At 44.4% G+C, this 22808-nt stretch overlaps 1 protein-coding gene across 2 annotated transcripts in view; it reads right to left on the minus strand.

The window, feature by feature from the left end:
• FAM107B (family with sequence similarity 107 member B) overlaps positions 1-21965 on the minus strand; it is a 128084-nt gene extending 106119 nt beyond the window's left edge. Inside the window, exons 1-2 of one of the 2 annotated variants that reach the window (XM_061582292.1) lie at positions 21870-21965; positions 6714-6789 (exon numbers count right to left, since the gene is read on the minus strand). In XM_061582292.1, coding sequence (XP_061438276.1) covers positions 6714-6768 — 55 coding nt within the window. In that variant the 5' untranslated portion in view covers positions 6769-6789; positions 21870-21965. The remainder of the gene's footprint in view (positions 1-6713; positions 6790-21869) is intronic. The other variant, XM_061582298.1, reaches the window with a different exon arrangement.
• Between the last annotated feature and the right edge of the window lie 843 nt (positions 21966-22808).

Genomic DNA, 22808 nt, shown 5'->3' on the forward strand with positions numbered 1-22808 from the left:
CTCAATGTAACCTCTGACACCAAGCATGCTCTAAGAATGGCCTTGGGGCAGATTTCATTGAAGCTGGAGCACAGAAGCCTTCTAAATTCAGTGAGAACTGAGTTGTGCCTGATTCTCACGAGCATTTTATTATGGTGAAATGTGCTTTACCAGAGGCAATCTTGAACATCAGATTGCTTCACCATGCATCCAGATCCCCAGCCAACCCACAAGGAACTAATAACCCTCCATAAGGATTTTAAATGCGTTTGCTTGGAAGTTAGCCTCTTTGACTTCAGTGAAACACACTTTTAAGAGCCTGTTGACATATGCATATTAATCACTCGTTGACTGTACCTTCTATTGAAGATCTGCATGTTTGAATGAGCTATCACAGATTAATAATCAGAGACAGAATTTTCATATCGCCCAATGCTGACTCAAACACAATACTTGCCAACAAAGGCAAGTTCATACATTCAACTAAAAGTCATGAAGAGGCTGTTGAATAATTAAATGGTGAAAGAGGTTAAGTGATGTATATGCATGTACATAAACCAGCACAGTGTGCTTAGAACTGTAGCTAAAATATATTACGGCTGTTATTGCTCATGAAATTTCCAGACAAATCTTTAAAGAAATGAATGGACATCTATGAGTTGTTAGCAACAGAAATATAACTTGAATAAGAACATTTAAGTCCTTAGAATTAACAGCTTCCTTAAAATTACCCTTTACTCCAGATGTGGGGAACCATTATCCCTGGTCATGGACCACACTTGTTGGGGCTGATGGGAGTTATAGTTCAGCAATATCTGGAGGGCTAAAGGTTCCTCACACCTGCTTTAGTCCCCATAAGCACCATGTTCTAAGGGTGACTTCAGATGGGTGTTTATTGTGGTATCAGTGCTGCTCATGCATGCAAGTTTTATGCAGCATCTACACAACGTGATCAAAATGCCTGGCTGTATTTTTCTCCTTTTAATATGGATTTACCCTTTTTATGGAAAATCCAATACGTTTTTAAAAAATACCCATTGCCACTGGCCCATTTGCAATACGCTTCCGATAGGCCTGGCAGATTTACAACCCGACTGCTGGCTAAGGACTTTCCTTCCCTGCCAAAGACCCAGGAATTTCCAGCCCCCCCTGACACTGCTGATGCAGTGTAGAGCTGACAGTTTGCAGTCAGCCCAAACAAAGCAGGCAACAAAGGAGTGGGGGAAGTGCTGACCATGGAGCAACTCCAGCAGGAAAACTTGCTCCTGCACTCACAAGTAGACCAGCTGCTGTTGGCTGTCCAAGGCTTGCAAACCCAGCTAGCAGCAGCCCCACCCCCTCTCCCTACAGGGAGAGCCAAGTGCCCTGTGACTCTCCCAGAGAAATTTACTGGGGCTTCCGACCAGCTCTCAGCCTTTTTGGCCCAGGCCCAGCTCTTCATGGAGTTACGCCCAGAGGCCTTCCCAGATGATAAGACCCGGGTGGGATTCTTGATTAACCTCTGCACCGGGGCGGCAGCTAGATGGGCCACACCCCTGCTCCTCGAGCAGAGCCCCGTGCTCAACGACCTAGCTGCCTTCACCAGAGAACTGAAGGCTATGTTCGAGGACCCAGTCCAATCTGCCACAGCCAACCGCTGGATACGCAGGCTGCGGCAAGGCCGATGCCCCTTGGGGGAATATGTAACAGACTTTCGTCTATTGCAACAAACTCTGAGCTGGAACGAAGCCGCTCTCATGGACCAGTTTCAGGAGGGGCTGTCGGATGAGCTCCTGGATGAGCTAGCTAGGGTGGAGCGCCCTGGAACCCTGCAAGCCCTCATACGCCTGTGTCTCCAGATTGACGGGAGGCTGGAAAGCAGGCGTGCTGCCAACCGACCCCGGCCAGTCTACAGAGCATCAGCCCCAGTGGCTGGGCCCTTGGAGCCTGTCGGCAAGAACCCTACACCCCCGGCAGAACCGATGCAGCTGGGAGGGGCTCGGCCACGTCTCTCTGCAGCCGAAAAGCTGCGACGCCGGCAACAGGGCCTCTGCCTGTATTGCGGGACCCTGGGACATTTTGCAGCTCAGTGTTCCGCGAAACGACCCACAGCCCCTGCCTCGGGAAACGCCCATGCCCTGGCCTTCACAGGCCCCTGAGCCGGGGCACCCTCATGGTTCAAGGGGCCTGCCACCTCAGTTCCTCACCGCCCAAGCATCTGAGCGTGTTGATTGCACTGACAGTCCCCGGAAGGGGGACCCTACAAGTACCCACCATGCTGGACTCAGGATCCACCAGCAATTTTATGGACGTGTCCTTTGCCAAGCTCCACCGGGTTCCTAGTCAACCCATTTACCACCCCCTCCTGGTGGAGACTATTGATGGCCAGCTTCTCGCCTCGGGCCCTGTAGTACAGGAGACAGTGCCGCTCGACATGGCCCTGGGGGAGCACGAGGAAAGCCTCCAGTTGTACCTGGCTGCCGCACCCCACTTCCCGCTCGTGCTGGGCCTGGCATAGCTCCAGCAGCATGACCCCATCATCCAGTGGTCCATGGGCCGACTGACCCTCGGATCCCCCTATTGCCAAGCCAACTGCTGGAGGCCGAAGGAGCGCATCCTGATGACCCAGGAGGCAAGCTCTGTGCCCGAGGCCTTACCGGAACAGTACCGGGAGTTCGCGGATGTGTTTGGGAAGCAAGAGGCAGACCAGTTGCCGCCCCATCGTCCTTACAACTGTCCCATTGACCTGCTCCCCGGAGCCAAGATTCCCGTGGCCTGGCTTTATTCCCTGTCAGAACCCGAACTGGCAGCCCTCAGAGAGTTCCTCGACAAGAACCTGCGCCGAGGGTTCATTCGCCCTTCCATGTCCCCTGCAGCCGCCCCTGTCCTTTTTGTCAAAAAGAAATGTGGGGAACTCCGGCTGTGCAATGACTACCGCGCCCTCAACCAGATTACAGTTCGGAATCGCTACCCTCTGCCCCTGATCCCAGAACTGTTAGAGCGGCTGCGGGGCACTCGCATTTTCACCAAACTAGACCTGAGAGGGGCCTACAACCTGGTGCGTATGCGGGAGGGCGATGAGTGGAAGACGGCCTTCCGCACCCGTTATGGGCACTTTGAGTACACTGTGATGCCGTTTGGCTTGTGCAATGCGCCTGCCGTCTTCCAGCACTTCATGAACGACATCTTCCGGGACCTCCTAGATCGCTTCCTGGTGATCTACTTGGATGACATCCTGATCTACTCGCGGAACCCCTCGGAACATAAGGAGCACGTTCGAGCGGTGCTGCAGCGCCTGCGGGAGCACAGCCTCTTCGCCAAGCCCGAAAAATGCGCCTTTGACCTCACGACCGTGGATTTCCTAGGCCATCGGATCTCGCCCTCAGGTATCCAGATGGACCCCGCCAAAATTGAGACCATCCTCCACTGGGCAGCTCCGCGAAGCCCCAAAGATGTGCAGCGCTTCTTGGGCTTCGCCAACTATTACCGCCGGTTCATCTCCCACTTCTCCGAACTCACCACACCCATCTCAGACCTGCTTCGAGGCAAAGAGAAGTTTGTTTGGACCGAGGCCGCTCAACAGGCCTTCCGGCGCCTCCAACACGCCTTTACATCTGAACCCATCCTCCAGCAACCCGACCCTACCCGACCTTACATAGTGGAGGCCGATGCATCGGATAAGGCAGTGGCAGCGGTCCTACTTCAGCCGGTGGGGAGCAAGCAGTCCCTGCTCCCCTGTGCGTTCCACTCCCGGAAACTCAACGCTTCGGAACAGAACTACACCATTTGGGAGAAGGAGTTACTGGCCATCAAAGTAGCCTTCGAGACCTGGCGTCATCTCCTGGAAGGGGCACGCCATCCGGTCCAGGTACGAACAGACCACCGAAACCTGGAGCACCTGCAAAGCGCCCGACGGCTGAACCAACACCAGATCCGGTGGTCCCTGTTTTTCTCCCGGTTCCAGTTCACGGTCACCTACCTCCCTGGCCGCCGAAACACCCTAGCAGACGCGCTCTCTCGCAAGCCAGAATACCGAGCCGAGCAGGTCGATCGCCCCCTTCGCCCAAATCTTCGCCCAGAGAACTTTGCCGCTACCCACCAGCCGCAACCCCTCCTGGACCAGGTGCAGGAACAGCAGCAAAAGGACCCCTACGCCCTGGCCCAGCAGCGAGAGCTCCAGTCAGGGATGCCCGCCCGGGACAGCCCCTTTTCCTTGCAGCAGGGCCTCTTGTATCACCGGAACCGGTTGTACGTTCCCCCGGGAGCTCTGCGGGGAAAGGTGCTCCACCTCTGCCATGACAGCCAGCCGGCAGGGCATTTTGGAATGTATAAAACCCTCCACCTGGTCCTACAGGATTTCTGGTGGCCCCGGGTCCAAGCGGACGTCAAGGACTATGTAGCGGCCTGTGATACCTGCCAGAGAGCCAAGAGCCACCCCGGCAAGCCCCCGGGGCTCCTGCTCCCACTGCCTACCCCCCCCGGGCCCTGGCGCTCGGTCTCCCTGGATTTTATCACGGACTTACCTGCCTCCCGGGGAATGACCACCATCCTCGTAGTCGTAGACCTGTTCACCAAGATGGCCCATTTCCTCCCCTGTGCCAGCCTACCCTCTGCCCCAGAAACTGCGCAACTGTTCTTGACCCAGGTTTTCCGGTTACACGGCCTCCCCGACCGCCTGATCTCTGACCGAGGAGCCCAGTTCACCGCCCGGTTCTGGCAGGCCCTGTTTTGGGCCCTGAACGTCCAGATCCACTTGTCCTCCGCCCACCACCCTCAATCAGATGGACAAACAGAACATACCAACGCCACCGTCGAACAATACCTGCGGTGTTACACCTGCTTCCAACAGGACAATTGGGTGGATCTGTTACCGCTGGCGGAGTTCGTGTATAATAACTCCGTGCATGCCTCCACGCGCCAGACCCCGTTCTTTGCCTCTTACAGCTACCACCCCCGATTCTTCCCCTCAGTGCGACCCCTGTCGCCGGTTCCCGCTGCGGATGTCATGCTGCAGGAGTTGCAATCCCTGCAGGCAGTCCTGAAGGAGCAGCTGGAGCAGGCCAAGGACACGTATAAGCGCTTTGCTGACCGCCACCGCCAACCAGGCCCGCCGTTGAAGGTAGGCGACCGGGTATGTCTCTCGACCAAATTCCTGCGTTCGCAACAGCCGTCTCACAAGCTGGAGGCTCAGAATGCAGGTCCCTTCCGGATCACCCAGCAAATTAACTCGGTGGCGTTCCGGCTCCAACTCCCTGCCTCCTTCCGCATTCACCCTGTCTTCCATAGATCACTGCTGACTCCCGCTCTCCCACCTCACCCCTTGGGTAGTCAACCACGGCCCCCACCACCGATACAAGTCAACGGGGAAGAGGAATTCGAAGTGGCACAGATCCTGGACTCCCGGAGGCATCGGGGCCGCCTCCAGTACCTCATAGACTGGCAGGGGTACGGCCCTGAGGAACGCTCATGGGAAGATGCGGCGCAGGTGCATGCCCCTCGTCTGGTCCGGCACTTCCACCAGTGCTACCCGGATAAGCCGGGCTCCAGCGGGAGGTGGAGGGTTGGTCGTGGGGCGGGGGATAGTGTCATGGCCCCGTCAGAGGACTCCTCAGATGAGGACGACTCAGGAGTAACAGCAGCAGACCCAGGAGCAGCAAGAGACACGGAGGAGCCTCCTGAGAATCCAGCTCCTTCTCCCCCTCAGCTGCAGAGCACCCCAGGGACAGCAGAGGCCCTGCAGCCAGACACAGACAGTGAACAGGATACTCCCCCCTCACCTGCAGAACGTAGACAGCAGAAGGTCAGGCAGAAGAGAGGCAGGCCTGTCTCCTTAAGGCCCAAACGCTGAGGGCTCACACCTGCTGTCCATCCTGCTCTTTATAAGGCACACCTTGGGTGCAGCTTGTTGCTGACTGCAACGTCAGGCGTGGCTTTGTGTAGACCTAGTTTCCCTGCAGCATCTCTTTGACTGACCTCCTTGACAATTGATCCCAGACCTCCACTGACCTCGCTTCTGGACTTCTGACTCGGCAAGTACGCCTCGGATAGGCCTGGCAGATTTACAACCCGACTGCTGGCTAAGGACTTTCCTTCCCTGCCAAAGACCCAGGAATTTCCAGCCCCCCCTGACACTGCTGATGCAGTGTAGAGCTGACAATAATGCTAAACCATGAATTAGCATTACAAGAACAAACTGCAGTGATCCTTGGTCTTGTACTCTCCTCCCTGTCCTCTACGATGGCCACAGGGACCAAATGGAAGTTTTCAGTTCCATTTTATATTAACCACTGTTTAATGTCATGTCCAAACACTAAACTGTGGTTAATCTTAACTATTGTTCATTGAAACAAGCCTGCATCTCAAACTATGGTTTGTAGTCGACTTGTTTCAACCAACCACCCTTAAGGTTAACCACAGCTGCAGTTATAATCTAAATTGGAAGCAAAAGCTTTCTAAATGCTTCTTTGTAGCCATACTGGCAAGCAGGGAAACATGCAAACCCAAGGCTTTCCTAGGCTCATTTTTGTAATGCTAAACTATGGTTTAGCGTTACATATGAACCAGCCCATTTTTTATTTTATGAAGCAATCTGGCTTCCATAAGTCAACTGCAGTACCCAGTCAGTTATTGACAACTCTAACAGGAAAAGAGCACTATCTTAAGGGACCCTGAGAAACACAGATAAGACAGGCTATGCTTGTTATAGTGCACTCTTGTCAGGAAGTGAATTGCAAAGTCTAATTAATGCTTCTTACCTATTAAAAGCCCATTGTCACAGGTCGGCATATCTGAATCCATTTGTGATTCCATTTGTTTTCTTGCTTGTTTTTCCTGTTACGTTGCATCCACCAAACGGTAACAAAAAAATGGGGGGGAGGAAAGGAGTAGTGAAACAATGAATAAACACAATTGTTGAACGACAAGAAACAAAATAGTTAAAACCAGGATCACAGCTAGAATCTCAATGGAAAAAATTGTTCTCGCATTCAGAAATTAAAGTAACTGATTTTTTTTAAATGAGAAGCTTTAGAAAACTTTTACCAATAAGGAAAAGTCGTTTTGAAAAATGACTAAATGTATATAGTTATTTTAAAAACTGAAATGCAAATTTACTAATCTCAGAAAAATTCAGAAACAGCAGTGGGAAAGGCAGGGTCTGTGACAGGTTTTATTTGTTACAGGAAAAGTGAGAAATTGATGGGTAGTGTCCTCTTAAATTCCCTTCTATTAGTTACAGATGCATTTAAAAGTAATGAAAACTACTTCTATAATCTCTCTCAGAACTTGGCTGAACTATAATTGTTATAGTTAATTGATTGATGGATTGGAAGTTATGTTGTATAACTTTTCATTTTTGTACACTATATGTTGCTCAAGGACACACACACAGGTTATGGAGCAACTCAGAAATACAGGGATAGACAGTCTGAGCCACGCAACAGGTCTACAAGATTGGTGAAGAAGTTGCCCATGAAAAAAACAAACAGAACAGAGGGTTTTGAGACTTCTTAAACACAGAGAAAAATCAGCATTAAGAAATCTGAATGTTTAGTTGTATGAATGTACCAGTTGTTACATGCTGCAAGTTAATAGTACAATACAATCACTGCATCAGAACAGAAGAAACCAAATTACAAAACCAATGAGTCAATAAAAAAAAATCTTTCAGATTCGTATTTACTAACTACTTTGGAACATTTTAAACATTTGTTCCAGTGGTTTATGGGCTTCCTTCTTGTATCTCAGAAATTTTGTTGTTGTTATGTGCCTTCAAGTCGATTTTGACTTATGGCGACCCTATGAATTAGCGACCTCCAAGAACATCTGTCATGAACCACCCTGTTCAGATCTTGTAAGTTCAGGTCTGTGGCTTCCTTTATGGAATCAATCCATCTCTTGTTTGGCCTTCCACTTTTTCTACTCCTTTCTGTTTTTCCCAGCATTATTGCCTTTTCTAGTGAATCAGGTCTTCTCATTATGTGTCCAAAGTATGATAACCTCAATTTCATCATTTTAGCTTCTAGTGACAGTTCTGGTTTAATTTGTTCTAACACTCAATTATTTGTCTTTTTCACAGTCCATGGTATGCGCAAAGCTCTCCTCCAATACCACATTTCAAATGAGTTGGTTTTTCTCTTATCTGCCTTTTTCACTGTCCAACTTTCACATCCATACATAGAGATCGGGAATACCATGGTCCGAATGATCCTGACTTCAGTGTTCAGTGATACATCTTTGCATTTGAGGACCTTTTCTAGTTCTCTCATAGCTGCCCTCCCCAGTCCTAGCCGCCTTCTGATTATCTCAGAAATACACTGTGACTAACTTAATTGACTTCAGTAGGCCTCCTCTAAGCATAGCTAAGATTGCAATCCTAGCCATGTCTACTCAGAAGTAAGTTCCATTGAATTCAGGTAAGTGGGATTAGAACTGCAACCTGAGTCTGGATCCAACACTACAGGTGTAATCCTATAGTCAATTATCTTGGAATAAGTTCTATTGAAATCAGTGGAAATTACTTTTGTGTAAATGTGTATAGGCTTGCACTGTAAATTATACTAAACTTGCTCCCAGACAACCTGTTTATTGAGTATCCAACCTGATTTTTTTGCGCAAAGTATGCAGGGAAGTTTAATGATGTCCAGTGTTTACTAAGCATTCCTTTTTTATTTATTTGAGAGAGGTTATACAATATTGCGTCAAACCACTGTTATCCCATACTTTCTTGTACATTTCCCCTTGATGCAAAAAGTCTGATTGGGTTTGGAAATAGGTCTGTTGTGCAAGAGCGCCAAATTAACTTTAATTGTGGAAACTGAATTTACCAGTATGCAACTGAATCCTTCCAGTGAATTAGTGACAGGTTGGAAGTGGCCAGTTAGCATTCATCTGAAATGCTAACTGTCTATACTGTCTTTGTAGTCACATTCTGATCCTGCTCTGAATAAAAATCTTTCTATTTTTTCCATCACATCGATCTCTTCTATACTTAAGCAAAAGAACAGCAATGTAAATAGCTTCCACATGTCTTCTTTGAATCCAAAAGGGCCCCTTGTTGTGAATCCCATTAATGTTAAACATTATTCAGCTTCATTGGCTACATAAAGTTTGTGCTCTGAACTCTCAGTTGTTTCACGGTGGCGTTGCACATTATGTGGAAGTAGCAAAAAAGGACATGTGCACTCTGTTATTTCACTCCCCCTTGCACATTATGCAGGAAGGGTAAAACGAGAGGAAGAAGTGCAACCTTTCTTCACTTCTGCTTTGGTGGTTCAAAATACTTTGTAAAGCTGCTCTTTGACTTACCTAGAGAAAACAGGAATGTGCAATGAGAGAATGTTCTGCAGCCTGAATAGTATTGCAGTGCATACCTCTGTAGCTACTTACTTTCTAACACAGGGGTCACCAACTCTGTTAGGCCATGAGCACATCTGGTGTTTTGCACAAGTGCTGTGGGTAGCACCAAAGCCCCTATGCTCACTTCTCTCCCTGCTCCCCCAAATCAACCACCACAGAGAGACAGAAAGAAATTAGGCATACACATACGTTGCTCTTCCAAAAGTCTGACCCAGCAGAATTTATCTGAGCCTTGAAAAGCACATATAGCTGAAAGAAGAACTGGGGGAAACTGTCTTTCTTCTAACATCCTCCGACAACACTATGCTCCTTTCAAGAGGGACACACCACCTCATGACTGGGGGGAGGGGGTTATTCAGTGGGAGAGGGCTCAGAGGCTTCAAGGGAGTCTAGGAAAACCCTCAAATGTGGCATTGCAGAGGTGCTATGTTGGTGACCCCTGTTCTTACCGTTTAAATCAATCAATAATAACTCTGGAGGGAAGAGATATTAATAACCTGGATCGACAATGTTCTGGGAAGCAAAAATGGATACATCATTGCTCTTTTTACTTCAGGACATAAGGAATACAAAGCAGACCAGTGTACCACTGCAAAAAGACAGGCACATCTTTTTATATTTAGTATTTTTTCAACCTTATTTCAGATGTCATTCATTTCCTGCCTCCAGGGGGAAATGTGATGTCAATGGAAATCCTTTGTATAGTTGGAGAGACAATACTCAAACCAAACTCTAGCAGGCTGTTTCAAGAAGAGAATTTTAAAGGGATAGCTGGAAACATTTTTTTTAATGGAGAATATTCTGTGGAGATAGGGACATAATATCCTTCTCACAAAATACTTCCTATACAAAAAGACCCCCAAGTATGGACAAACCACTACGATCATGGGAACTTTTTTGGTCAAGGCAGCCTTCTGAATGTGACAGAAAATTCCACCCAAGCTAGCACATTCCCTTGGAACAGATGGATTTCCACTTAATTGCATTTTCTTCCAGAACACGATTTTGTTAAAAACCATGCTAAGAGAGTACAGTCCTATGCATATCTACATAGAAGCAAACCCAACTGACTTCCTTGGGCCTTACTTCCAGAAAAGTATGCTCAGGATTGGAGCTAAGCAACTGCAACCCCTTTCCTTTCTGAGACATCACTGTGTCACATTTTGTTGGGAGTAAGCCTCCTTGAATTCAATAGGACTTACTTCTGAGTAGACATGATGAAGATTACATCCTAATTCAACAGGAGATCCTTCGGACAGAGCGTTCTCCTGTCTGGAGTTTTCTGGAATGCATTGTCTGGGGTGGGGTAGAGGGATTGAACAGATTGTGGAATGGTATTCCCCCTTTTCTCTTTCCCTCTCTTCTCCTTAAGAAATGTAAACTTATAGTTCAATAAATTACATATATATATAAATTTACACACAATTTTGACTTTTTGTAGATGAAAGCAAAAGCAAAAGATCTCTGGGAAGTAGCTGCAGCTGCAGCCAGTCCTTCACAGCTTATCAGTAACAAGGATAAAATGATTAACTTGAGCTTTTGTCTGCGCAAGCAATCCTAAAGTTCCCAGAAAACGCACGTGTATGGAGAAATACAGAACATGAACTGGACAATATAGTCTGTAGCTGTGGCCATGCAGAGGAACGTGATGCTGTGCTTATGGGAACTGCTGTGGAGCAGGAATGGGGAACCTGTGCCCCTCCAGATGTTGTTAAACTACAACTCCCACCGTCAGTGATCATTGGCCATGCTGGCTGGGGGTGATGGGAGTGGGGTCCAATGACAACGAAGGCCATAGGTTCTCCATCCTTGTGGAGTCATAGTTGTGATCATTCTGGTTCATCATACATTGCATTGGTTCATGTGAGCATCTGCCAAAGGATGCCTGGGTCTGCTCACATGTACAAAAGAGAACTGTAGTCCATGAAATCTTTTGCCCTAATAAATCCATTAGGTTTTAAAGGTGCTACGGGACTCTGTACTTTTAATCAGAGCTTGGAAAAGTTACTTTTTTGAACTACAACTCCCATCAGCCCCAGCCAGGCATGGCCACTGGATTGGGCTGATGGGAGTTGTAGTTCAAAAAAGTAACTTTTCCAAGCTCTGCTTTTAATGCAACAAGGCACTATGGCTACCTATCTTAAAGTTACATACCAAAAAAAAGTATTGTGTTAACTTGCCTTAAAGGAGCAATGCAGTTTATTTTCAAGCAAAAGGGGAAAAAATAAAATAAGAGGACTAAGATAAAATATTGCCAAGCACTACAGAGCTCAACCCAGGAGCCTGGTAGGCTTCAATGCCAATTCTTTCCTCCTTCTGTCATCATGAGGCATCTGGTTATAGGAGGAAACTGCAGGCAGCTGAAGCCAGGCCAATAATACCACAGACTAGAATCCTCCTGATCCTGGACATGAAGTAATTCCAGAGACTCAATCCTATGCCACTGCCTGCTATATAGATCCAACATCAGCTGCATCCTTTCTTTCTGGGCATGTCATTGTTGAGGGAAGTTCCTAATCTATCCAGTGGACTTGCAGATAGCTGGCCTAGGATAGCTAGTGTGCCTATCTCACTCTCTAGCTGCCGGTATTTTATACCTCTCCAGCTGTGGGGACAGATGGGAGCTTACCTGCAATTTGTGGCATGTTATGTAAGTGTGGCTTTACTTGAGCTTACCCAGCGCATTCAAGCCCTACAATCCACCAGGCCCATCTGCCCTGATCCCCAGTCTGTCTACATGGCATATGAAAAGTGCTCCATAAAAACATTTTAATGAAAGCATAGTGGATTGTATTAATACAGTTCACAGTGAATTGGGCTAATATAACTCAGTAGTTTATCACCACTTCAGTCAGGCAGCCGCTGCATTTGCCTAACAGTAAAGCAGGAGTGGGGACCCTTTTTCATTCTGAGGGCCATGTTGCCTCATGGGCAACCTTCTGGGGGCCACAAGCCAGTGGTGAGCAGAAGCAAAAGTGGGTGAAGGAACAGATGTGTGACCAGGAAGCAGGGGGTGTTGCCGGGGATGGGGGCGCTACCAAGGAAAGAACCCCAAGGGCAAGATAGAGAGGCTTGGAGGGCCACATGTGACTAGCAATTTGTGAAAGAAAAGTTTGCACTGAAGGACAAATGTCATCATTAACATCATGTGTTGTTTGGAGTGTAGGTCATTCTGCCTAGTGGTGATGCTGCTGCCAAAGATCAACTTGAGTATGTCTTCCTCTTTTCTAACACTGCACAGTCAAAGGGGCAGCTTTTTCTGTCCCGTCTACCTACACTGGCCATCTGGAAAGCAAAGTTTGTTCCTTCTTCATGGTTTCAAAACAGACAACCAGCAACATCTAGGCTAGAGACCGACATAGGAACAGAGGTTCTATCTGTCACCTATGTATTCTGTTCTTCCTGCCTTTGACCTGGAGACTCAGGCTGCAATCCTGTACATATTCACCTGGGAGGAAATCTCATTGAGCTCAATGTACGGGATTGCACTACCCATTTATTATCTACAGCACATTCTTACATTCCATCAGTGTTCCCTCCTTCCTGTTCATTTCCACTTTATTTATTTATTTATGGCTTTTAAGCGTCTCTCCCCCCACACACAGTTTAAGACCAACTGAAAGAGACAATACGTAAATAAAAATAAAATGATGGTCTTTTCTTAACCTTCTCCTGATTGTATGGCCTGAGGGACTTAAGAACTGGTAAGCTTCTGCTATGTGGTGTGTGTGTGTGGTAGCACACTGAATTCCAAAAGGAATTACTTTCACCTGCTTTTCAGAGTACTAGTTGTATTGGTCTGTAGTACCTTAAAAAAAAAATCTTCTGCTTACTTATTTAACAGTAAGCACATCAAAGCCTGTATGCCTTAATAGGATGGGGAATTCTAATTTGAGGTAGCCATCGTGAAAACTAAAGCAGGGTGGTCTTTGTTCCAGATTAATTAAACCAGAACACTTTTGTCTCTGGCTCTGCCCATCATCAGCCCTGGCTCTGCCTATCACCAGCATGCAGCCCAACAGATGACCCAGAGGGAATGCAGCCCTTGGCAGAAAAAAGGTGGTCCATCCCTGATCTATATCCTCCTCTTTCTTCACCATTGTCACACATATAGAACCTGTCCTGAATGCTGAAAACTGTCAGTCCACAACCTACACATCATTCCTAGGCTGTGTGGCTTTCCTAGTAACAAAATTATTCATAAGCTCACATTTTCAGAAGTACCTAACAAACATAACACTTTTGCTTTTTTAAATGGACTTCTATAGACTCTCTGGGGTCTGTGTTTTCAAAAAGCGCAAGAAAAGGTATCTGACAGACAATGAAAGCGAAGCCAAAAGAGGAACCTAAATGCTTTCTTTGCCTTTCAAGATCTACCCCACATAGGCTTGCCAGCTGAACCCACTGCCTCTGGCTTCATGAATGTTAAACGTTTGCATTGAGGCGGGTGGGGGAGAGTAGAGTGTTTAAAGAATTACAGCAAATAACAGGGCTAGAAGAATACACACATCCTTTAATTTTGGCTGACTTCCGTTGATTAAAGCTCCGTGGCAAAGAGTGGCTGCTGTGTTAATCTGCTGGGAGTTCATCTCCAGTTATTCATCAAGTGCCCACAATACCAGATGATGACTTGTTATGGATTTCTATTAAAGTAAAATGGCAGTAAGAGAAGAATGTACAGTAAAGCCTACAGAGATGCTCTTACCTGACAACTTGTTTTCCCTTTTTAAAAATTGTTCTGCCAACAGTTTATCTCTCAAGAAGTAAAAAGTCTTTACTCAAATGTGTTTCAATGTAATTTAAGCAGGTGTTGCAGGAAGAAAATCTGGATAAACAATGGAGATTGCTTTCCCAGCCAGGCTTATTGCACGGTGAGTCTTATGCCCCTTGGCAACTATAAAGCTAAGCAGAACATGCCGGAAAGGGAGTGCACTTGGGCAATCATGATTTGGATGCCCATTTATCAAGGGGGATGGAAGAAGAGATTGAAGATGACAGGAGAAGTTCTACAGATCTGGACTGTAGAATCTTATGTCATTTATTATTATTTATCATTTATATGGTTTATAAATTTTCCTAGACACTATAAAAAGACGTTTTAAAAACCAAAGCAGTTCTTGCCCACAGGCCTACAATCAAGTAGACATAAAACAAGAGGATAAAGGGATGAAGGCATGAACAGGAAAATAAATAAACTCAACTGCTCTCTCTGCCCCAAAGGCACCCCCAATGGTGAGAAAATACCAATTTAAAACATACCAATATATAGGGAAATATAAGTTAATTAGCAAAACAAGCATTTTAAACACACAATTAAAAAAAACTATACTTTTAGCGGCTAAACACACATAGCCTCATCAAATATATAAACCAGAAACAGCAGCCAGATTTAACCAGTCACCCCAGGATCAGATATTTGCAATGGCCTCTTAAATAACAATAGTAAATACCCTTTCTATAAGCTTATTTTGTTGTTCAGCTCATAATGCTCGCTACATGCATCAATTTTCTAAGGCACGTGAGTGGTTTCCAGTTTGTTTTAAAGAGAATTTATCTCCCAATAAGTCTGTTCTATATAATCATTTCCCATAGATGTTGGTCCTCCATGCTTCTTTTAGGAAGCTATCAGGCTGCTCAATTCATCTCACCACATGCCAAAACATCTACCAAAAACAGCACAGATCCATTTTAACACATTCACAAAATTTGTGAGAAACATCATCCTTTGGTCAGCCACTAGGTGGCAGAAACTGTTTGTTGCCATTTGGACTCAGCAAGCATTGACTGAATGCTGGAAACTCTCCACTCCAGATGCATAAATGTGACAGTGGGACATTCTAAGAATGATAACTATATTTTACATTGTATTGTTGTCCAGCTGATTTCCACAAACACGTTTTCAAATTTACATAATTGCTCACATCAGTTGAATCCTTAACCCACAGGACACTGTATCAAGCACTAATCTAATGTATATCTATACAAAAATGGATTTCAGGCAAACTTTGTATTGCCGTAATCATGCTTTCCCAAGATGGTTTGGTTCATTTTTATCAGGAAAAAAGTGCATTAAAATTTTGTGCCTTCTTGACAGAACATTTTATTGGCTGGGATGCTAACAATAGTTGACTTAAGAAAGTTCATGGAAAGGAAATTTTGTTTCACAGAAGGAAAGTTTCAGCACCCCCAAATGCCACCTAAAAGCTTATGTGGAGAGTTGGGGAGCCCTCCTGAACAAACAATCTGGGATGAAGTGCAAGGGGTGCTAAGAGAGGGGGAAGTCACCCAAAATTGAACTTGGATCCTAGGACAAATTAAGGATGTTTTTGGAAGGAAAGTTTCCTCTCCTTCCTTTCCCTCAACAGCCCCCCAAGCCCTATTTCACATTGTTGCGAAGGGCCTCCTGACCCTCTGGAAGGCTTTTTTTTATGGGGAGGAACCAGGGGCTGAAGGGAGGAAGAGGAGTGGCAAACTTTCCTTCCGTGAACTTCCTTAAGTTAACTTATCTTAGGATCCCAGACATTTATTTTGGAAAACTTTACAAGAACACTTCCTAGCTAAGCAAAATAAAATTTGAGCTTTGACAAAGCTAGATATGCCTGATAAATAATCCAATAATGAAAATGATGAGGTAAGAGATCTAGATCAGTTTTTATCGGTGTCTACAGTTTGTTTAACTGCCTGTTCAGTTTCCCGGAACACCTGTCCTGACTAGGAATGTAATTTTAGAAATCACAGATATTTTTCCTCAGCCCAGATAAGGGCCCAACTCATCCTTGGGAGCTATGCAGAAAAACCAACCAGGAGTCAGTAATGCAAAATTGTCATTCTACACTAATTCCCTGAGAGCATCCTGGTCTTTTGCCAGAAGTCAGAAATTCTACTTTGAAGGCTGATAGGATTTTCCTCCAATGAAACAGTTGCGCTGAGTGTTTTCTAACCCAACATTTGCACAGCTGAGCCCTAGTATTGATTTCTCTCGAATAAAATCCTGCTCAGCCAGGCATCTAATTTGCTCTCTATATTTATAAGTTGTGGTGTTTAAATTCAGCATTTCGCATAGTATTTCTATGTCTCTTTCATGACAACTGAAGTTAAAGTGGATAATTTCCTAGGATGGACTGCTTGAAAATGGCTGCTTAGAAGGCCATTCTAAACCCCACTTCAAATATCAGGCCAAGACAAAACCCAATGTGCATAAATTGGATTTTATTTGCAACTGTCCGTATGTGTTGTTTCTAAGTCCAATTTTTCTGAGTAGTGGAAAATACCAGGCCAGATTTTTGCAGGACTTGTTTGACTGGAAAGAGAAAATAATGAAAATGTACAGCTTTTTTGTAATATATATTTATTTACACTGCATAAGAGCTAATATAGCGTAGGGGCTTAGAGACTGAACTATGAATCAGGAAATTCAAATCTCACCACTGCCAGGAACTTACTAGGTGGCAGCTCTTTCCCAGTTTCAGCTCCACAAGTTCAATAAGGAGACAACAATATTGATTTATCTTGCAGGCGCTGTAAGGATTAGAATTATGTAAAGCTTCACAAGTAAAACATGAAACACTTTGAAAGCACTGTACAAATTATTGTATAGGATTATTGTATAGGATTATTACCATTGCCAGATATAGAGGTTGAGCAGAGAAGAGCAGGAAAGCACCTAGGTAGGCAGTACTGGTCTGTAAAAGCATAATTCAGAAATCAGACAGCATGCCCCTGGAGCCTCTAGTAATTAGCAATCACAAAATCAGACTTTTAAAATTAATATTTAAAACAAATTTAACACAGAAGAAAAATAGGAGAGGAAAAGAATAAACAAAGTGGTCACTATCGTCTTACATTAAAAATGAAATAATCAATACCTCCATATTTAAACATGTCAATAAAAGCCATCCAATTGTCCAGCTCAAAGTATATTGTCTCTTAGAAACCATAAGGGCTCGCAAACTTCACTTTTGTTGTCCTGCCATCAATCCCTATACTACAGGGATATAATTTAAAAGTACATGAACATTTGCAAATATTTTACCAGGGCAAAATGGATATCAACAACAACTTCAGACCAGAAAGAACGTATCACTGCTGGGCATGCCCACATCATATGCCTCAATGAATTGCTTTCAGCATGACACCTCTGTTGTGGAATTCAATATACCCAAAACATTAATTTTTGGTGAATCAATCTCAGTTTTAAATCTAAGGAAATGTTCCATATAGATTCTAAAGCAATTTCCCATGTTTAGATGGTATAGTACATTCTAATTCCCTATTCCCTACCTCTCTTAGCTCCTGAACCGCTACTTTACAAAAATCTAATAAGCATTTATAAATGCAGTTATGGGTTTAGCTTTCTGTGAAGATCCAATAATTCCTTCCAGCAATTTAGAAGATGTTGAAGCATTCAAAGCAGATGAGTCATTAATAGACATCCACAGGTTTTATAACTGAAGATACCTCACTCACTGGTAAATGACATTTAAACCGCAATGAAGGAAACAACAAAAATTCTCCATCTGAGCCTATCAGCTGATGTAATGTATAGATCTCACAATCAACTCATTTCTTCCACAAAAAAGTAATCAAATATGGATTAGCCCATAGAGTTAATTTAGCATATAACCAATGGTCAAATTGTGACTGACAAGACAGCATCTGCCATGTCTCTCTATTCACTACAATTTAAGGTGGTATAGGTGCTTTTTAAATATATATACATAGACCCCAACACTACCCATCCACAGACGAGTGAATAAACCATCTCTAAAATTACCCATGTTAGGGTATTCATTATAGAACAAACTTGCCATCCATTTGAGCATGGTAAACGATAAGCCTTACGGTATAAACTAATGTCTGGAAAATTAAATCCTCCTTCCAATATAGACCGCTGCATTTCCTCAGCTGATGACCAAAAGAGCACTGTCAACTGATTAAAAAAAAATGAATCAGAACTATATTCTGAAGTCAGAAACTGAATAGAGGAAGAAAATGACCATAGATTACACAAGAAGAAACCTAATTGACCTGGAAAACAGAGTTATTCCAGTTTGGAAAGTTCAGAAGATTTGTTCCTTTTTGGAAGCTAAACTATTCTTGTAAACCTCTCTCGCTTGAGAACCTTGGATTCTTTTTTCCACCGCCTCTGGTCCAATTTTCCTTCAGCTTTAGCAAATTCTTGGCACCCAATCAAAGCCAAAACTAGCACTGAGCATTGAAAAGAATTCAGTACTGAACAAATCTCAATCCCATTTCCTTGGAAGGACTAGGAGAGGAAAAACTCTTTAGAATAGGGGGTGTGAGAATCAGTTGTCCCTTGTGCGCATATTTGAAAGGAGGTAAGGAGCTACCATGACTACCTCACTCATGGGACCTAGTCAACACAACAGGCTCCTGTTCAGCAGACATTACTAGTCCAAGCACTGTTTGTTTCCCAAACTCTTGATACTTAGGGCACAGCTTTTCCCCCCATTAAGATGAGAAACACACATCAATTTATACTCAAGATGATATGTATGTAATTTCCCAATCAGTCCCGGAACCATGGACAGACATCCTCCTTCCAATTTTGGGACAGCAGTTAAGACTGTGTATTGCAGAGTCAGGCTGTGAGCACACTAGTCACCTACAGCAAAGCACTTCCATTGGCCACACCCGGAGGGGAATGGGTTGCTCTGGTGATCATTTGTGAATTCTCTTTGAAGTGAGTTTTTAAAAACTGCACTCAAGCTGATCTCAGCAGGTTTAACAGTAAAAAGGGGCATAGTTTGACCAGCATTGTGCACCCCTGTTCTGGCCTCAACACACGTTGAGCCGTGTGCCTATCCAGGCAGACAAACTTGGATCCAATCCACACTTTATATAACTCAGATCTTCTATTTTATTCATGTGGAATGGATGGAAATGCCTTCAAGTCGATTCCGACTTATGGCGACCCTATGAATAGGGTTTTCATGGTAAGCAGGATTCAGAGGTGGTTTACCATTGCCTTCCTCTGAGGCTGAGAGGCAGTGACTGGCCCAAGGTCACCCAGTGAGCTTCATGGCTGTGTGGGGATTTGAATCCTGGTCTCCCAGGTCGTAGTCCAACACCTTAACCATTACACCACACTGGCTCTCATATTTTATTCATAATTAATCTTAAAAAGCAACTAATAAATCCATAAAGAAAACACTTAACTTCACAAAGATGATAAATAAAGGATTCAGTTGAAAAAAGGAGATGGAATGGAGCAGCCAATCAAAGCATGATAACAGACAATAAGACCTAATCTGTTTCTAACAGATTTACTAAAGAGAATACTACCTACAAACCTGCAGGTAGTATATTAAATAGCATAATGTTCAGTTGGGGCAGAATAGCCCCCATTTTCAGAAAAGAGAGGTGGAGACGCACTGGAACCAACAGAACAGTAAGCTTGTCTCTACACTCAAGGCTCATCCACATGGAAGCATTTCTCCATAGTAACCATGCTACTTCTAAGTCCGTTTTTTATTTGCATCATTTGCACTGTGTTGTCTATGCTAGCTGCAAACTCACTTTTTTCCATTCACACATAGAGACGTTCCTCCCTGAAGGATTAAACGCAGAGGTCTCATCTACACAGGGTTTTACTGTGTGTGTGATGCTACTCACATCCCCTTTTAATTCACATGACGTTACTGGCAAACAGAAGCTAACATGCAGTTTCCCCCCTGTAAATCCGTACTAACCCAATCCTCTGATAATCCAAAAAGGAAAAAACATCTTCACTCCGTATCTCTAGGGCTTGCAGATGTTTTGCTCAGATACTTTTAGTTGGGTGTGTCAATCGTTCCCCTCTCCACGCCCACTCCCTCCCCCCCTTCATTTATTTCATTTCCTGTGGGCTGAAGAGAAACGTCCGCTGCTCTCTGCCATTCCACAAGCCGTTTTCATGTTGCTGCAAATGGTGTCTTATTTTTCTTTCCCCCCTATTTTATGCACAAAAGCATAACACTGCTTAAACAAAGATTTGTATTTTATCTGTATTGTACCAGTCAAAATACAAATAATCACACTTCGGGGTTTTTTTTTAATGAAACTTACTCGTGGCCGAGTAAGATTGTCTTCCAAGACAAGGTCTTTAACAGTGGGTCTGTAAGTGACTGAGGAGGCCAATTCTGGATCCACACAGCCTCCCACAGTGAGGACATAGGTTTCCAGATGGAAGATGGTCACGATGAGGATTTGTTTGACATGCTTTCCACTTAGCTAGTTTGTCCCGCTCGCCCTGTATTCGTGCTTCTTCAAAGTCCACAGCACCTTTGATAATAGCCGACCTCCATTTGGGCCCATTCATGGGCCAAGACTTCCCAGTTGTCAATGTTCATGTTACTTTTTTTTTAGATTCACTTTAAGAACATCTTTAATCCTCTTTTGCTGTCCATCGATGTTCCGTTTGCCATCCTCAAGATGGGAGAAAAGTAGCTGCTTTGGAAGACGGTGATTAGGCATTCTAACAACATGGCCGGTCCAGCAAAGTTGATGTTGAAGGATCATTGGTTTAACACTGGTAGTCTTTGCTTCTTCCAAAATGCTAACATTAGTCCGTCTGTCTTCTCAAGTAATTTGCAGAATTTTCTGGAGGCAGAGTTGGTGGAATCTTTCAAGAAGTTGGGAGTGGCGTTTATAAATGGTCCATGTTTCACAGGCATACAGTAAGATCGGTAGTACAATGGCTTTGTAAATAAGCATTTTGGTCTCCCTGCGAATATCCCGATCCTCGAACACTCTACGCTTCATTTGGGAGAACGTGGCACTCGCAGAGCTCAGATGATGTTGAATTTCAGCATTGATGTCAGCTTTTACAGAGAGATGGCTGCCGAGATAGGGGAAGTGATCAACGTTCTCCAACGTCACACCATTAAGCTGGATTGATGGCGCTACAGAGGGACTAGTTCGCAGCTGTTGATGAAGCACTTTGGTTTTTTTAATATTGAGAGCCCAAGCTTTCCATATGCTTCTGCGAAGACATTACAACAACAAGAACAGGGTTGTTCACGACAGATGTTCTTGGAGGTTGCTGATTCATAGGGTCGCCATAAGTCATAGTTGACTTGAAGGCACATAACAACAACAACAACAACAAGAGTTACTCCAAATTTAGAAGGGAAAAGCATTGTAATAGCTGCTGTTTCCAGGTAAAGTCGTGTGAACTATGCAAATTAAGACAGGATGCAAGGAGCAGCAAACACACAGTAAACCACCGTGTGGATAAGCCCTTAGTCATGATTCACTGATGGAACATTATCTCCTACCAATGGTGATGCATCTGGAATTCACCCAAGCTGCTCACTGGCTTCTTATGTTTATTTTTAACTAATTTAAATTAATTTCCTTTCAAATTAGGCCAGACCAAATTGCCTGTGGTCCATTCACCAGCTTTATAACTACACAAAATTGCTAATAAGATTGAACTAGTAACTAGTATATTCACACATTGAAATAATTACAGTTGGGTATCATCAATCATTACCACTACAAGAATGTGGCCTAATAGTAGGCATAGTCCTAGTTCCATTTTCTAGTCTTACCCAAGCCAGACTGTTTGTAGAGCTAGGGGAGACAGCAGCAGACCAGACACTTGAATAGGCAGCTTTTTCTTCCTCCAAGTTCTAAGCCCAGCAGAGCTTGGGGCTTCTCACTTCCACATAAGGTTGCCAGGTTCAGGCCCTGAGACTGATTCTGTATCTTTAGGAGAAGAGAAAGTCAGCCAAGTGCAGGTGTTTTTGCAATTCTCCCTTCCCCCTGCACAATTTTTAAAGATACAGAAGACCTCTTGGAGGCCAGGCCTGGGGAATGAGTAAGTAGAATGTTAGTGTGTGCTATATGGTGATTGGTGTGTGCTATACGGTGATTCCCTGACAGTTAGATAAGGAAAAGTTTGGAAGTGGATAAGGTATTGCTTGGTTTGGAGATAGGATGTAGTTGGTTTATCTTGGGATAGTGAAATAGATTCTTGGCATAGTAATTAAGGAACTTATTAAGTGTATTATATTTGATCTAAAGAAGAACTAACTGTAACCACATGCATAAGAACAGAGTTAAATTAATCTTTTTTTTTTCTGTTCAATAAAATCTGTTTAGTTTTCAAACATGCATAGTTTTTAGCCAGCTATCAAAAAGGGTGTAAGTGTAGACTGAACATAAACAAAGGTTTGAAACAGTATCAGTGGTGGCCGTGGAGTTTACCTCAGAGAAACAGTAACAGATTAAGGGAGCAGCCCATAGCTGTGATCTTTTTAAAAGGCACCAAAGATACATTGGGGATGGGGTGGGGTGAGGCTTGCCTGTAAACCTGGTTGTTTATAGCAAGGGATGAGGGAATATCGCAGAGTCCCTAGTAGCAGAATTGCTATAGGAGTATGTTGGGTAAATAAAAGATGCCCCCATCTGCTACAAACAGTGTGGTGATAGGTGAGGGTGCAACAGTCTGCATCAGTTATTTTGCCTTTCAGGATCTGTTTTTGAGA

This window comes from Rhineura floridana, chromosome 8 (assembly GCF_030035675.1).
Source record: "Rhineura floridana isolate rRhiFlo1 chromosome 8, rRhiFlo1.hap2, whole genome shotgun sequence".
Taxonomy (NCBI): Eukaryota; Metazoa; Chordata; class Lepidosauria; order Squamata; family Rhineuridae; genus Rhineura; species Rhineura floridana.